Consider the following 17228-nt stretch of genomic DNA (forward strand, 5'->3'; position numbering starts at 1 on the left):
TATTTTCTTGTCTCTGTGATTGGAAGCTCAAGCGTCACTTTCAGTCTGGTTCCGGGTCTGATTCCAGCACGTTTTTGTTTCTCTTATGGCGGCGCCCAATGAAGAGGGAAGGAAAAGGAAGCAGTTTGGAAACCGCTTCCTCACTGATCCAGCTCGCCTTTTCCAGCATAATGCCTGGTAAGCGGGGGGGGGGGGGGAGAGGTTGGGAAGCAGCCTCCCCAAAGAACCTGCCCCAGCCCCTCTGCAAGTCCTTGTTTTGGCTTGTTCCCCTGTTTGGGTCAGTCTTTCATCTTTTTACTCTTCCCTCCTCCTCCTCCTCATTTTCTCTTTCATCCTCTTTTGTGCTGGACCCCAAGGCTCCAAATGTCTGAAGTATTATCATTGTTATTGACACAGAGGCATCATCCCTAGGCAGGAGAGCTCTGCAGAGTAACAGTCAAATGGACAGGTCTCTGCCCCATGGAGCTTACAGTCTAAAATCCGGGGGGGGGGGATGTCAGACTCATTTCATACAGTGGGCCGAATAGCATTTGTGAAGCCTGCTGAGGGTGGGAAGTGATGTCATTAAACATGTCACAACCAGAAATAAGCACTTTTTCTTCACTTGGGAACTCATTAGCTGCAAATGACAGAAGAGAAAATATGCAAATCTTGACCATATTTCAAGATATTGCAGAGCCCAATTATCAGGCAGGCTGCCCTTTCAGCAGTGATACCAAAGCACTGCTCAGCAGCTGAAGCCCAGCGGCCAGATAAAAGCCTCTGTGGGCGTCATCCAGCCCCCAGGCTTTATGTCTGACACACCTGATCGGGGGGGGGGGGGATGATGATGATGAGGATGTTCAGTTTTATGGCATGTATTTACTCTTAGCAGATTTCTGGGGGCCTTGGGGCAGTAGAGATGAGGACTAGGTACAGTGTTTCTCAACTGGTAGTACTCATACTACTGGTGGTATTCAAGACAGTGTCCAGTGATACCTGCAGGATCCTCAGACCCCACTGCCTGGCAACCAGAGCACCAGTGCAATGCAACAAGCAACAGTAGGAGGTTCGGCAGGCAGAGCTTTAGTGTGCGATTTTCATGTGCTCAAAAAGTCCTCCCATCTGCCCTGAGCCTCTTACCAGTGTTTGTCGAGTTGCCTCTGGCCTCTCAATTTGGAAGTAACAGGTGATGCGTTGTCACCAGTGACTTCTGGTGGTACTTCCAATATGCAGATGTTGTGAGCTGCTACAGCAGGGGACAAAAGGTTGAGAAAAGCTAGACTAGGAGGTTCAGCACAAGGCTTCATAAAAATAGTAGGTTATGATAAAAGACGTACAACTAGGGGACATGTGAAGAGGTCATCTGAAACTGATTAAAGGCCCTTATGACCATACAGATCCCTCAACCCACTGTGAATTGCTTCGGTTTTTAGTTTGGGCTGCAGTGTCACTGTGACTTACAGTACTGAATTAATTTGCTTTGGCGTGAAAGTTTTCCCTGTCGTCCACAGCTTTCTCCCCAAAAAAAAGATTGGGATCACATCATTGTCTTGAGATAGGATTGCTGTCCTGGGCATGCATCTGTGAGGTCAACTTATTGACTGGCACATGTGTGTGGGTCCTGGCTTCTAGGGTTAAGTAGAAAGAATTCATGCTTCCTTCTTTTCTTCCCACAGGGATAATGTGGAGTGGACTGAAGAGCAGGAAGCTGCTGCACGAGCAAAGGTTCAAGAGAATAGTGCACAGTTTGTATCACAAGAGCAACAAGGTACTTTTGTGTTCTTTGGGAAAAGTCTGGTGTTGTCTCCCTTGTAGGCGGCCACCCTAGTGTCACAGTCTTGTCCTCAGTCCAGAGAAAGTAAGTTGTGATTAAGCTCCAGGTGGGCTGTTTAGCTGCTAACTGTTCACAGATGTTATTGTGTCCCCTTCAGATCCAAATGTTGTGCCATGGGAGTTTGATTACAGACATCTGAACAGCTGTGTTGGTGCTTATGCAGGCATAGTGCGTCCTTCAGTGGTGCTTTTGTTCAAGTGAGATAGTGCTGGGCAAGCAAGAGCTGGATGTTTCCACTTCCATTCAGACCCCATGAATTTAACTAGTGCATCTGTAGGGAACTTCATGTAGATATTTTCAAGCAATGCCAGGAATTCCGTTCACCATATCCACTGAGGACAAGAAGCAATAGGCTTAACTATGGGTAGCTAGAGTTAAGTCAAGCTTAGGAAGAAATTGCTTCACTGTGAGCAAATTAAAACAGCTTGTCTCAGGAGGCATTGGGATTCCTGGAGAGTGTTTCAAAGAAAATCTCACCAGGTGTCTTGTGTAGCTGGAGTTTTAGATGCAGGGTAACCTGTTGCAAGGGCAGGGGAGCAGACAAAGTAGCCCCCTGGGAAAATCTTCTGGATGTTGTTTCCTAACCTGCTAAATCTTGTGCGTGGCCCATGACCCCCTTCCCTCTGCCAAAAGGCTCAAACCTCACATTGGTTTATCTTTTCTTTTGCAGATGCTTATGAGATCAGTGCTCACAAGTATTGGGACGACTTCTACAAAACCCATGAAAATGGATTTTTCAAGGACCGACACTGGCTGTTCACAGAATTTCCTGAGTTGGCTCCAAACAAAAGCATTAGTGAGTTTGGCTCATGCACTTTGGAGGACAGTGGCATTGTGGGAAATGCCAAGGACTCACGCCTTGGAGGCTGTCTTGGCAATGAGGTTGATTCAGCAGCGGCTGAAGTCACAGAGCATCTACTGAACTCTGAGTTAAACACCATCCACCAGCTGCATACAGAAGAGGAAACAGCAGCGCAGAAGCTAGAGGATCTAAAACTAAGTGACGGTAACTTCCCAGGATCGTCTGCTACTTACCGAATTCTAGAGGTAACAGCACAGTACATTGTGGAACCGAAGGATGACCATGCTGGTTTGAGCCATTGGGCCTGCTAGTCAACATCATGCCTACCAACAGCTGCTAAAATATGCCTCAAGGAGGTTCACAATCAGAGTATAATGGTGGTACTCAACCTGTGATATTAATCCCAGCGTGCTGTTAGAGAGATTGCCTGGTAGCTATGATCACTGAGATTGTGTTTCTGTGCTTTCAGTTAGTAGCCACCATATGACTCCTCTCTTAGTTACCATGAATATCATAGGCTCATTATATAATGGAGTTTTCTCTTCTGAGCCTTCAGCTTGTCAATTTCACTATAATTATTTGTGTTTGGATTGCTTTTCTTTGTTCATTTTGAAAGGATTCTATAAGAATCAGCAGCTGGCAGGCCTTGGGCCAAATCTGGTCCCTGGGGTTACCACTAATCCCTTCCCATTTGCCAGCCAAATGGCAAGGGGGAGAAAGCAGTGACTCTGGCTCTGGGACTCAATAGACTGGCTGTCTCTTTTAGAATGGATTAACACCCTTATCTGCCACATTCCATCATCTTAGGGCAGTCCTCTTGTACAAAGCTACTTGCTGATTAGGGGAATGCTAACATTGGTTTTGGCAATAAAGGTGGGCAGGAGAGATAATTTGCTTCACAATAGCTTCCAACCACCAGATATGTATAACATCTGAAAATATTCACTACCTTTTGTTGTCTATCTGTTTTCTTTGCAGGTGGGCTGTGGTGCAGGGAACACTGTTTTCCCTATCCTCCAAACCAACAAGTAAGGTTGAGCAAGTTGGATTGTCATCTGGGCATGTCAGTCAGTGGGATGTCTTGGAGAGTGGGTACCTTTGGGTAGACCTGGTAATTGCTTTCAGTGGGATTCTAGTGAACTGAGAGCCTGTTCAGAATGCTCCCACTGCAGTAAAAATGTCCCATGTATGACCCAGCCTTCTCCCTGCTTTCAGTGTACAGAGGCTTTTAGACATTAGGAAATCAGTAAGGTGCATGATCTGTATCATGCACCTCCTCTCATGTATCATGCCTCTCCTGTGTTTCTTTTTTATTTTTGAAATTTTATTTATAGCAGTTTTCACTACCTCCCCCCCCCCACTAAGTCCAGTATAGAAAAGGGTTAGGCTAAGAGACAGGTACTTGCCCAACACCCATTCCATCAACTTTCTCCAAGGAGTTATGTGTAGTGTCTGTTGCTCTCCCTTCCTTATTTTAACATCACAACCACCAGTGGACACCAGACTCTGTTCTTTCTCTGGTTCCTGGACACCAGTTTTGATACCAGCTCCACTTCAGCCCACTCAGGCCCTGCCTTCGGGGCCAGCCAAGGGAACCATACTTTGAAATCCAAAGTCAGCCACCCCAACTAGCTTATGCTTTATTGCCTTGTAGTCTCAGCCTGTCCTGTTTTCATCCAGCTTTATTGTGAATGAAGGCCTCAGCTTGCCTGCCTTTCACAGCCTTCATGTGATCTTTCCAGGATGCGCTCCCCTTGGCTTGGCTGCAGCTATCCCTTTTTCAAAGCCTCCCTTACCAATCTTCTTTGATTCATTTCAGTGATCCAGGCTTGTTTGTGTATTGCTGTGACTTCTCCACTACGGCAGTGGACCTTGTGCAGGTAAAAACCAAAAAGAAACCAGAGAGAGTAGGCTTTATAACTGGAAGGTCAGACATGCCAATCTGGGATTGGGCTTAAGAATAAAACTGAGTGTTTTGTTTGTAAGCAAAAATGTATGTGAACAGTCTGGCTTCCCTTTGCTTAGAGCCACTATATTTTCTGAGAATTGTATAATTCCATTAAAGCAGTGGGTCTCAAACTGTGTGTCCAGGATCCAGTTTTTGATGGTTCACAAAATGGACAGGGCAATTAGGCTATGTGCATCGGTGTTAACCCATTTCTACCCAGCCCACAGCTGTACACATTTGATCCCTGTTGCATATATGCAACATTGGGCAGAAATGACTTTAAACAAGCTGCTACTGGCAGGAGGTCTGGTCTAGAGGGTAGAACCTCCGTTAACCCGAAGATAACATCTGAAGGTCATCAGTTCGAGGCCACCGGCAGCTCTGTGAATGATGAGACCTTGAAGCAGCTGACAAGCTGAGCTGAGTTATTCCACCTGCTCTTTGGTGTGAGCAAAGAAGTGTCTTGACTGCCCTTCAAGTGAGAGATAAAGGAGCTACTTGTCAGCCAACATGAAAGGCAACTAGGGACCAGAAGTGATACCAGACTGTGAAAGATCCATCTGAAATGTTGTGCAGTTCTTGAAAGATAGAACCTTTCTGTTATTGTAAAAATCCGCTTAGATTTAGAGATAGCCTGCCTATGTGAACCGCCTTGAATAAAGTCAGAGGAATAATCCAATGACTAGAAAGGCAATATATAAATACCACTGTTATTACTGGGGGAGGCACTGCTGCCTAAACAAGATTATAGCTATACCTCTTGGCATTGATAAATCAGGCAGCGGCCTGTAAGAAGCTTGATAACCACTGCTTTAAAGAATTAACTTCTGCATGGAACCTTTGTAATACACTAAGCTTCCTTCCTTTAAGGTGCATAGCTCTGCAGCATCTTGGTGTAGAAATTTGGGGCAGTCAGTTTGTTTTCAACAAAGCTGACAGGATGAGATTTGGGCAGGGTTTTTGTCTCTTCCCCTAAGTTTGTCCTTGGAGCGGTGGAGAGAGTCAAATAAGAAATGTAAAAGAAATAATTATGTGTCCATGCAGGCCCATCTAGAATATGATACAACTCGCTGCTTTGCTTTCGTTCATGACCTATGTGAGAATGAGGCTCCTTTCCCAATGCCGGACGAGAGTCTTGATGTGGTGGTTCTCATCTTTGTCCTCTCAGCTCTTCTTCCTGAGAAGTATGTACCTCTTGCTAAGTCGTATATCTACATTTTTGTGATAGCAATGCTGGGGTAGAGGCAGGCAGTTTTGCAATACTGAATTTCTGTGGCCACTACAAATGGAGACTCTATACAAGCGCAGCTGCTGCATGAGTGAAACAAAGGAGAACTACCTGGGAGGTGGGCACTAAATGTAGCAAGTGGTGAGCTTTAAATTCTTCCTTGGTGTCAGGAGCTGAATGTAGGATCAGCTGACCTCAATGGCTGCTGAGTCTTTCCTCAACCTGTTTTCTTTTTTCCAGAACACAGTCGGCTATCAACAGACTGAGCAGGCTCCTAAAACCTGGGGGAATGATTCTCTTGCGAGACTATGGCCGATATGATCTAGCCCAACTCCGCTTTAAAAAAGGTATGTTGGGGTGGGGTGGTGCAAGATGGAGCATTTAGCGTGGCCTGAGGGGGGACATGATTGAGACATACAAAATTATGCAGGGGAAGGATAGATGCTCTTTACACTCTCACATAACATCAGAACCAGGGGACATCCACTAAAATTGAGTGTTGGGAGGGTTAGGACAGACAAAAAGAAAATATTTCTTTACTCAGCGTGTGGTCGGTCTGTGGAACTCCTTGCCACAGGATGTGGTGACGGCATCTGGCCTGGATGCCTTTAAAAGGGGATTGGACAAGTTTCTGGAGGAAAAATCCATTACGGGTTACAAGCCATGATGTATATGTGCAACCTCCTGATTTTAGAAATGGGCAATGTCAGAATGCCAATGCAAGGGAGGGCACCAGGATGCAGGTCTCTTGTTATCTGGTGTGCTCCCTGGGGCATTTGGTGGGCCGCTGTGAGATACAGGAAGCTGGACTAGATGGGCCTATGGCCTGATCCAGTGGGGCTGTTCTTATTATTATTTATTAACAGTATTTATATACCGCTTTTCAACTAAAAGTTCACAAAGCGGTTTACAGAGCAAAATCAAATAACTAAATGGCTCCCTGTCCCAAAAGGGCTCACAATCTAAAAAGATGCAAAAGAATACTAGCAGACAGCCACCAGAACAGACACTGCTGGGGTGAGATGGGCCAGTTACTCTCCCCCTGCTAAAAAAGGAGCACCCATGTGAAAAAGTGCCTCTTACCCAATTAGCAGGGGTTATGTGGTTACTCGCTCTGCAACTCAGTTCTCACTTAAAACCAATGTTTCTAGGCTTCATTGAGAAGAAAAAGTGAAGGCAGGAGTGAAGGCTCTTCCTCTCCTCCATGGACCAATGTGGCACAGGAAACAAAGCCTGCTTCCCACAGGACACCCAAGGCAACTTACATTATAATTAAAATACATAATCCCTGGAAAGGCCTTCTGTATGGTTAGGGATAGAAAAAAAGAGGTATATCCCTGAAAGCAGAGATTGCAAGAAGCCTGTGGGCTAGAAACTAAGCATTCCTGGAGGTTTCAGCCAGAGACCAACCAGCATCTCTGTATATTCTGCAGTGTTCCAATATCTTGTTTTTGACCTTGGCAACCCTTCTGCAATTGCTGAAGGGCAAAACCACAACCTTCTCTGCCCCTCCCTCACATGTGCCTGGTTATGAACCAAAGGAAACCGTGAATGTGGCTTGTGGTCTTTTGGCCACTGATGGGATATGCTTATTGCTGCCACCATCTTTGGGGATGGGGGAATTGGAGTGGGCCAAGCTGTAGCCACCATCCTCCACCCTCTCTTCCAGGACAGTGTTTGGCTGATAACTTCTACGTGAGAGGAGACGGTACCAGAGTTTATTTCTTCACACAAGGTAAGCCACTTGCAAGCCCAGCTGCAGGGTCCAGAAGCTCACCCTGCACTGGTCAGCTGAGAGGCTGAAGTTGCTTAACTTGAGGTGGCACAAAGCAACTGGGAAGCAACAAGTTGTTAGAGGTGGAGGGAGGCAGCCGGAGCCCAGGGGTACGCCATGAGGTGCTTCTGAGGCATTTCTGTTACAGTATATATATGAGAGCCGTGGTTTGCTTTTCCAAGCCCAGAACTGGAACCAACAAAAGGTGTAGCGGGGGGGGGGGGGTAGGTGCCTGAAAATACTGAAGGGTCAAAAATGAGGTTTGAAAAGAGAAGTCTACTGGTGATGGCTGAAATGCTCATTCGAAGTCACAGTTTGCCTGTAAACCAGTATGCGTCTGATTCACATTTCAGCTGTGATTTATATATGAAAGACATCTATTTTTCATATCGCCCTTCTTCCAAGGAGCTCAGGGTGATATACATAGTTCCTTCTCTTTTTAGCCTCATGACAACCCTGGGAGCTAGGTTAGGCTAGGAGAAAGTGACTGGCTCAAGGTCACCCTGGAAGCGTCATGGCTGAGTGGGGATTTCAACCTGGATCTTCCAGGTCTAATTCCAACTCCCAAACCTACTATCTACTTCTATCTACTATCTACTCCCAAACCTACTATCCTGGCTCCTCCGTTGCAGGGAGTTGCCTGTTGGAGAAGGTTGTTCCTTTCTTTCTGAGCAGATCTTGGACACTGCTCTGTATCTGATAAACACTGTGGCCTGGATTATGCAAAGTGATTGTGGTGGAATAGGGTAGGAATTTGGAGCAGGTGGAACCTGTCTTTGCAGTACAAGGTTTGAACTAGGTGGCCTTCAAGCTCTTTTATAGTGGTGAGATTAACCCTTCATTGTAAGAATAAATGCTTGATTTCCTTTGTTACTCAGATGAGCTAGATTTGCTCTTCACCACTGCTGGCTTGGAGAAAGTTCAAAATCTGGTGGATCGCCGCCTCCAGGTAAACAGAGGAAAACAAGTCACTATGTACAGAGTGTGGATCCAGTGCAAATACCGCAAGCCCCCTAGACAAAAGGGAAGCCAGGAGCCTCAGCCAGGGGAAAGCCTTCGTCAGCACTGCAGCTGGACATGACAAGACATTTTTTGCTCTGGGACCTGACCCGATGAAACCCTTGCACACCTGGTACAGGAAGAGGGCTTCACTGTGCCTATGTGAGAAGAAAACGGTGCTTGCTGCTACCAGCTTCTCAGTGTTTCTTGGAGTGAAAATATAAATGGAGGGGGGAATGCTTAATAGTCATCATCAGCTCAAACACAACTCTGTTAATCCTTGGAGCTGTTCCGGAGTCACAACATTCACAGGCCTGTCTCTAAATTACTTATTTATTACCCATTTCTGCAAGGACAGCACTCAAGATGCCAGTTTCTTGTGGTTCAGACAATCCCCTTCTGCTAGTTCAGGGGTCTGCAAAGTTTTTCACAAGAGGGCCACATCATCTCTCTGACACTGTGTTGGGGGCTGGGGGGAAAAAAGAATTAATTTACATTTGAAATTTGAATAAATTTACATAAATGAATATATTAAAGATGAACCTATATGAATGAATGAAGGTCTTGCAATAGCTCAAGGTCTATAAAAGGCCTTGCACACAGCAAGGCTGACCTTTCCTTTGCTGCCACTACTGTATCACAGATGTGAAACAGCAAGCAGTGGAGCGAGCCCTCATCCCACAGATCACGCAAGAGGTCAAACAGTCACCCTCACACTGAGAGCAGTTGTGTTGGGCCAGTATGGGCTCCAGCAAGTCTCCGGAGGGCCAGAGGCTCATTGGAGACTGGGGCTTCCTTGAGGGCCGCAAGTGGCCCCAGGGCCAGGGTTTGGGCACCCCTGTGCTAGTTGTTTGGTCAGGCAAGTCCCCTCTAAGTGGCCAGTCCTTAAGAATTGCACATGCCTGCATATGAAGAAACCTTGTTCATCACACTGTCTCAAAATCATTTAGGTTTATTCTGTGCTTGCAGCTATCTCCTAGTTGAGCAAAGCTTGTCATGTTTGTTTTAAGATGCCTGAATTAGTTGCTTCAAGGAGCTGATTCAGACTCTCTCAAGACAGAGGCCTGAGACTTCTTGCACCCTGAGGCCGGGAGCATGTCTGTGAAAACTTACTGGGAATTTTGTGGGCTCCTTGAACAACTTGAAATAAAAAATAAACATGGAATGTTTAAAAAGTAAACATGGAATAGGTGACAACCTCTTGTTAGTGAAAGCACATGCTTTGCTTTCCAAGTTTGCCACAGCCAACTACCTAGTCTACATCAGTGGTTTTTACCCAGTATGCTGTTGTGTACAGCCTCCTTCCCTAAGACACTTCACCCTTTTGGACTGGCCTGTCATTACTACTCAGAGAGTGTCCATGAGTGCTATGTGGCCCAGTCTAGTCTCATGAAACCGCTTACAACATTCAGCCAAACGTTCAAAGCACCAAACACTCAACATGTGTCTTTGTCAGCAGCATATGTCATAATTTATTTACATTTGTATTAAGGCGGGGGTTCCTGCAAGCTATCATGATACAGGGGCTCTTCAACCAAAGGTCTGTGAAGAAGCAAAATTTGCATGTCCCACACCAATGGAAATTGATCTACACCAGTGCACCAGGAAAGGTCCACAGGCATGCCCTAGGAGTTTGGAGAAGAGTGTTGAAAATTGCTTTAAAAAACTTTTCTGGATTCTACAGTTCTGTTTCTAGGGCAACTGTCTGTTAATAAACTGTTCCTCTTCCTCCACTGGGATGGACAATTTGTTACTACAGACAGTTCCCCTAGAAACAGAGCCAAGGAACCCAGAGGCTCAGGTAGCTGCAAGTGAAATCATGAAAAACAATTATCTTCTAGACAAAGAATGTACAGAGTTCCCTGCTGGCTCAGGCCAAAGGCCCATCTAGTTTAGCATCCTGATTTCCAGTGTCCAACTACATGGCCTCTGCAACACCCACAAACATGAATTGAAGTCATAACCCCTTTTTCCATTGCTCTGCTTTCCAACTGGTATTCAGAGGTACATTGCTTCTGAATCTAGAGGTAATGTATATCCAATAGATAAATTTTGTCCTCCATGAGTACATCTAATTCCCTTTTAAAGTCACCAAGCTAGTGGCTACTGCCACATGTTGTGGCAGTAAATGCCATAGATTGATGGTATATTATATGAAGAAGTATCTTTTGTCTGGCTTTCTTGAATTTCCTGCCAATCAATTTTATTTAATGACTCCTGATTCTAGTGCTGCGAGAGAGAGAAGAATATCTCTGTCCACTTTTTCCTTGTAGTTTCATAGGTAGTGTTGACAATGGGTTGCTTGCGCTCTCCACCACAGGATTTGGGGCACTACTACTGCCTCAGTACTGAGAGTTTAAGGGGGTCACACTCTGATAGGTATAGATCCTCAGCCAGTGCCACCCCTATTTATAGGCCTCAATCATATTCCCTCTAGTCACCTTTTCCCTAAACAGACAGTACATTTCTACGCTTGTCTGCTCAGAAGCCCCAATGAATTCAATGGGACTTACTCCCAGGTAAGTAAGTATAGGATTGCAACTCTCCAAGCCCCAAATACTGTAATCTGTTGTCACAGGGAAGATGCTCTCCAGTCCCCTGATCATTCTCCTTGCTGTCTTCTGCACTTTTTCCAGCCTAACAATATCCGTTCTGAAATGTAGCCAGAACTATATTTGGTTTTTATCTTACTTTTCTCCTGAAGGCACTCAAAGCAGCTCACAATATTAAAAATAAAATTAAAATCAAACTATAACAAATAAATACTACAAACATACATTAAAAATGTAAAACTTTTTTTTAAAAGACAGCCAGGGGAAGATAGCACATCAAATATCATGGTTAGACACATAATAGCACCAATAAAAGGCACAAGAACCTAGTGCTTCCTGTTCTTTAACCAGTTTTCAGACCATAAAAGGATCCATCCTCTTTATTCTATTGCTGCTAAGTTTACACAAGAGCCTTTGGTGATGAATTTTGTCAAAAGCCTTTTGAGACTTTGCATGCTGTCCAGTCCAAATATTCTAACTCCCTTCTAATGCCCATTTTTTTGCTAATTAACCCCTCCTCCAAGAACAGCAGCTGCTGTGTGCAGAGATGACTAGAACTCCTTATCAGTTTGAGCAATTAACAGAAATTTATTGCTACACAGGCACTCCCTGCACTTCCTCTTGTCCAGTGGTCTTCCCCTCCCCAAAACTCCACTTAACTTAGTGGGCAAGGTCTGAAGCCTCCAGTCCAAGTTCTAATCTCCAAAGCACAGTCCAGTCTTCCCCATCCAATCCTTCTCATAGCAGTCCACATTCTCTGTGTCAGAGTCCTCCTGCAGCAAGGTCCTGGCAGTCCTCTCCTCTGTGTCCTGCAGAGTCCAGGCAGTCCCCTTCCCCCTGTGTGTCCCTCCTATAGGTCTGAGTGGGGCTTTGCTGCTTCTGAAGTTGCCTTTTATTCCTATATGTCCCGTTAAGTCCAAGATGCAGCTCAGCTGAGAGCTACCTCATTAAACCATGACCATTCAAAGTCCCATCAAGGTCAAATGAAGCTCAGGTGTCCATCCAGGTCTCCATTTTGCCTTGACTGATTACAGCTGTGGAGCCAGCCCTGGCCTTCCCAGAGCTGTCAACCAGCTGTCAAAACATGGGAATTGGTCAACACCACATCATCCACCTGCTGATCCTCTGATCTTCCATTACACATGCCTGCTGGAGTTCTCAAAGATCTCAGGGTAGGTGAGGCAAGACTTAGCAAAAGCTATGTTGTTCTCTTTCATCAAGGCTTAGGGCCAAATCCTATCCAATTTTCCAGTGCCTGTGCAGCTGTGCCAATGGGGCATGCGCTGCATCCTGTGGGGGGGGGGCAATCATGGAGGCCTCCTAAGTTAGGGAATGTTTGTTCCCTTTCTTCAAGGCTGCATTTCAGCTGCACTGGCACTCAAAAATTGGATAGGACTGGGTCCTTATTCTTCTATACGTTTTAAAAAATTGTTTAGGCTTTTCACCAGTTTTCCTAGAAGCAGACATCAAGCTAACTGTCCTGCAGTTTCCCAGATCCAAGGCAAAGGATATTAGGGACAGGTTACTTATTTTGATAAATATGTAATTGTCTTTTTTGTTATGGATAAAGTTCAAAAATTGTGTTTATTATTATTATTATTATTATTATTTTATTAATTTATACCCCGCCTTTTTGCCCAACGGGCACACAAGGCGGCTTACAACACTTTGAAAAATATAACATTAAAAACAATCATTAACAACAATTTTAAAAAAATCTAAAAACAAACAAACCCCGTGGATTTTCATATAAAAGCAAGAACGCCAGCCAGCCTGTCCACAATTAAAAGCTTTTTGAAATAAAAAGTTCTTCAGTCCACGCCGAAACGTTAGCAACGAGGGAGCAGTTCTCAGTTCTAAGGAGAGGGTATTCCACAGTTCGGGAGCCACCACCGAGAAGGCCCTCTTTCTGGCTGCCGCCCCTCTCATATCTCTTAGTGGCGGCACAGTCAAAAGGGCCCCTATTTTACTCAGAAGTAAGCTCACTGACAGCCCAATTCTATCCATACTTTCCTGGGAGTAAGCCCCATTGACGCTAATGGGACTTACTTCTGAGTAGACATGCATAGGATTGGGCTGTGAGTTCAGGAGGACTTAGAGCCCAATCCTTGGATTGGGCTGCCAGACTAATCCTATCTTACTCTGCTGAAACAAATGCCTCTAGTTATGGATTACATATTTTGTAATTGATCAGCAATTTTCCCCTTGAGTTCTTTAAAAACTCTCAGGTAGATGTCCTTCAAAAATGGGATGATTTGTTAGCTTTTCATCAATAAACCTGAGAATTTCATCTCTCATCATCTCTGTGCAATCCTATGCATGTCTATTCAGAATGACATCTCACTGAATTCAGTGGGACTTCTGCATATAGGATTGCTGACAAAAGTATTTAAACTCCCTTCTTGAAAGAGTCAATTCAGGCACTGATATCTGACCAACTTCTGTAGGGAAGACATGGAAAGCTGACTCCTGAAGCTGAGCATTATAAATAATACAAGTCATGTGTTGTTGGCTTTCAACTGGATCCGGCAAACTAGCAAGTCATCACAGGCATTGCACTGGCATCTGTTAGGATCATCTACTAACTAAGCCAATATGGTTGCTCTTGTTCTTCTGTTTTATGCCCTCCAATGATCTGAGCTCTATAGTGTCCTCAGTTCATAAATTAGGCACAGGATCAAGCAATAGAAAGCCATACAGGGCTTCTGTTTTTACTGCCAGAGCTGGGGTATTCCCAATGGGGAATGCCCAGCAGAGCCAGCTGCCACAACTAGAGCCTGGGTCTGTGCCACCTTCTCTTTAGCTTGGGTTTTATGTATCCTCTGATCCCCTGCATGCTAATTGCAGGCAGGTAAAACATGTTGGTTTACAACTAAACAGAGCTTTTAACAAGGAGCCCAATATAAAGCCTTTGATCATGAAGCCCTTGTGCATCTAATACTGCAGAATTACATCTGCTCAGAGATAGAGGCAGATTTGTTTGGTTTTCTGTATGTATGAAAGGATACATGCAGTAATCATTCAGACCTGGCTATGGTGACCCGTGCCTTAGTGACATCTAGAATACTGGAATGGGGCTGCCTTTGAAGACAGTACAGAAATTGCAATTAATGCAGAACGTGGTTGCTTGTGGGGGCTCCCTGGTTTGACTCAGCCCACTGCTTTAGCAACTTCACTGGTTTCTGGTTTATTTCTGGGCACAATTCAAGGTGCTAGTTTTGCCTTTTAAGGCCCTTTGCGGCTCAGGACCTGGGTATTTGAGGGACCACTTCCTTCCATATAATTCAACCCATCTTCTGAAGTCATGAGAGGGGGAGCCCTTTTAACCATGCTGCCACTGATAGAGGTGAAGGGGATGGCAGTCAGGAATAGGATCTTCTCAATGGTAGTGCCTGGATTGTGATGGCTGATACATCGAACTGGCATTTTAATTTTAACTGAATTTAATAGTTTCATTTTACATGATCCACCAGGTGTTTTTGTCTTGCTTTTATTCTGTTAATTGTTTTTAATGTTTTATTATTGTTGTAAGCTTTTAAACCTGTAAGCCACCTTGAGTGCCCTTACCAAGAGAAAGGTGGGGTATAAATGCATTAAATTTTTAAAAAAATCACTTACATGAAGGCTAAGGCAGCAATCATATGCTTATTTATTTGGAAAAAGTCCAAATGAACAAAATAAGATTTGTATGTAGAAAAAAAATGCACTTAAGTATGTGGAAGGCACAGTAGCAGTTACAAATCTAAACAGTGTTTCTCCATGAGATAGAAGGTACATGCTGTCTAGAATCAGATGGTCTCATACTTATGAAGAAATAAATGGGGCTTACTTCCAAGTAAGCATGCACAATATCACAACCTTATCACCATATAGTAGTCAGTAAACAGCAGGAAGGCTGCAATGCTATACCTACCTACCTAGGAGTCAGTCCTACTGAATGCAGTGAAGTAACTTCAGAATAGGTTTGCTTAAGATGCTGGTTTTTATGGTTACCACTGGCAGTTAGGCAGAGGTAACAGTCATGCCTTTTTAAAAGAAAGGAATGAGGCACAGGTAGGGTGACCAGATACAATGGAGGAAAGATTGCCTGTACCTTTAACCACTGTATAGAAGAGGGAATTTTGGCAGGTGCAGCTCAACATGGAAGGGTTTAAAAGCTGCACCTGCCAAAATTCCATCTGCTATACTGTGGTTAAAGGTAGAGGCACTTCTGTCCTCTATTGTATCTGGTCACCCGGAGCACAGGGAAAAGAATGAAGCCGTGTGTATGTGTGTACATACAGGTATACGTACATGCACTTACCATTATAGTGCCCTCACTGTTAGGTGAAAAGACAGGTCCCTGCCCCAAGAGGATTACAACTGAAGATAGGGACTGAAGGAGAATGGCAGAGGAAAAGAAGGAGTCGTTAAGTGAGGAAGCATATGCAGTTGTATCAGTGACACAATGACCTTAAGGTCATTACTGCTATCAATTACTGATACCCTTACAATTACCCTTACTGCTATCAATTTGGGAAAAGGAGTAAGGAAGCAAAAAGGGATGGGGACGTGTGTGATTATTCTCCCCTCCTGCCTTTTATGGTTGTGCTGCTGCTGCTTTCCAGAACAAAAGTGTGAGGTGCACGTTTAGTTAGCACAGTGCTCTCAAATTATATGAAGACCAGAGGGGACCCTGCCCTCAGCTACCATGTTTAGGTCACAACTCAGCCAAATGTGAAAGGACCAAGGGGTGAAGCTTGCAGGCAACTACTACCTCCCTCATAAGTAGAGCTCCCTCAAACCTTTTGCACCTCTCATCCTTCTCTCTCTAGGATATATCATGACAATTACGAAATTCTCATTTTAGGAAGCTACAAATACCAGTCACACTCCTGAACGCTCAAGACTCTCCGCAGCCCCTCTAATGTTAACACTCCTGCTGAATTGCATGCCCCTGACCTTCCTTTTTGCAGACTCTCCTCAACTACATTCCCCTGGAAGCAAAGAAGGTCCCCTGCAGTTCAGTATACAAGAGCCTCCTTCCCTTTTGCAATTTCCATCAAAAAACACTCTCCCACCTTTTGGAACAGGGACATCCCTACAAGGCCACAATTCCGATCCATGCAAAGATAACCAAGCCCAGGTCCCCTGGACACAGAGAAGATCCTGTGTGCATTTCTCCTCCTGTTGCACGTGATGATCCCTCCTTTTACAAGGATCCCTGCTATGGAAAGACAAGCACCCAGCTTCGGCCAGTGGTGCTGCTTACCCACCCAGCCACCCCGTTTGAGCCTCCCCAATGCCAAAGACACTCCCAAAGCCCCTTCCTTGTTGCACAGCGAATCCTTTCTGCCATCAAACATACAGGACTCAGAGCCCAAGCCTATGCACATCTACTCAGAAGTAAGTCTCATTATAATCAATGGGGCTTACTCCCAGGTAAGCAGGGATGGGGTTGCAGCCTCAGACCACACTCTTATCCATACTTACCTGGGAGTAAGCCCCACTGACGACAGTGAGATTTTCTTCTGAGTAGACCTTCTGGACACGACAGCCCAATCTTGTGCATCTACTCAGAAGTCACACTGCAGCCAATGGGGCTTCCTTCCAGGAAAGTGTGCATAGGATTGCAGATCCCCATGCTGTAATCAACTGGAAGCACAGCCAATCTTGGAGGTGGGCGGCTGCAATCCTACCAATTCTTACCTGGGAGTAAGCCCCATTGACTATAATGGGAGTTACTTCTGAGTAGACAAGCATAGGCTTGGGCTCTGAGGCTGCACTCCTATCCACACTTACCTGGGAGTAAGCCCCATTGACTACAATAAGGACTTACTTCTGAGTAGGCGTGCCTGGGATTGGGCTCTGCGAGCCCTGCACTTCTGCATCCGCTGCCCTTCTCTCTCCTGGGGCAGCGACCCCCTGGATGCCCCGCATGGACGTCCACGCAGCAGCTCCCGACGCCTTCGCCTCCCAGCCCACGCGCAGGACTCAGGCACGCGCCCGCCCCCTCTCCCAGCCCCGCCCCCAGCCGGTGGCCCCGCCCCCTGCTCTTGGCCCCTCCTCGCGCTGACCTCTCCCCTCCCCCAACCTTTTCTCACCACCGCCGACACCACCTCCCCCTCCC

At 45.4% G+C, this 17228-nt stretch overlaps 1 protein-coding gene and 1 long non-coding RNA gene across 2 annotated transcripts; one reads left to right on the forward strand and one right to left on the reverse strand.

Annotated features, from left to right (window-relative positions):
• Positions 1-61: 61 nt before the first annotated feature.
• Positions 62-9723, forward strand: LOC136651346 (tRNA N(3)-methylcytidine methyltransferase METTL2-like). The gene is made up of 9 exons (XM_066627639.1): positions 62-177; positions 1659-1750; positions 2487-2863; positions 3597-3646; positions 4438-4498; positions 5611-5750; positions 6035-6141; positions 7464-7529; positions 8447-9723. The coding sequence occupies exons 1-9, from the start codon at positions 86-88 to the stop codon at positions 8647-8649; spliced, it is 1188 nt and encodes a 395-aa protein (XP_066483736.1). The 5' UTR covers positions 62-85; the 3' UTR covers positions 8650-9723.
• Positions 8912-17070, reverse strand: LOC136651347 (uncharacterized). The gene is made up of 3 exons (XR_010794512.1): positions 16938-17070; positions 15423-15494; positions 8912-9036 (listed from the first exon to the last, which is right to left on the reverse strand). It is a non-coding gene; the product is annotated as an uncharacterized lncRNA (long non-coding RNA).
• Between the last annotated feature and the right edge of the window lie 158 nt (positions 17071-17228).

This window comes from Tiliqua scincoides, chromosome 5 (genome assembly GCF_035046505.1).
Source record: "Tiliqua scincoides isolate rTilSci1 chromosome 5, rTilSci1.hap2, whole genome shotgun sequence".
Taxonomy (NCBI): Eukaryota; Metazoa; Chordata; class Lepidosauria; order Squamata; family Scincidae; genus Tiliqua; species Tiliqua scincoides.

Bases quoted from the DNA above. Each gene is read 5' to 3' on its own strand.
- LOC136651346 (XM_066627639.1), top strand. From the start codon at position 86: ATGGCGGCGCCCAATGAAGAGGGAAGGAAAAGGAAGCAGTTTGGAAAC. The intron at 178-1,658 runs GTAAGCGGGGGG...TTCTTCCCACAG, and splicing joins CTTTTCCAGCATAATGCCTG to GGATAATGTGGAGTGGACTG. The intron at 4,499-5,610 runs GTAAAAACCAAA...GTGTCCATGCAG, and splicing joins CGGCAGTGGACCTTGTGCAG to GCCCATCTAGAATATGATAC.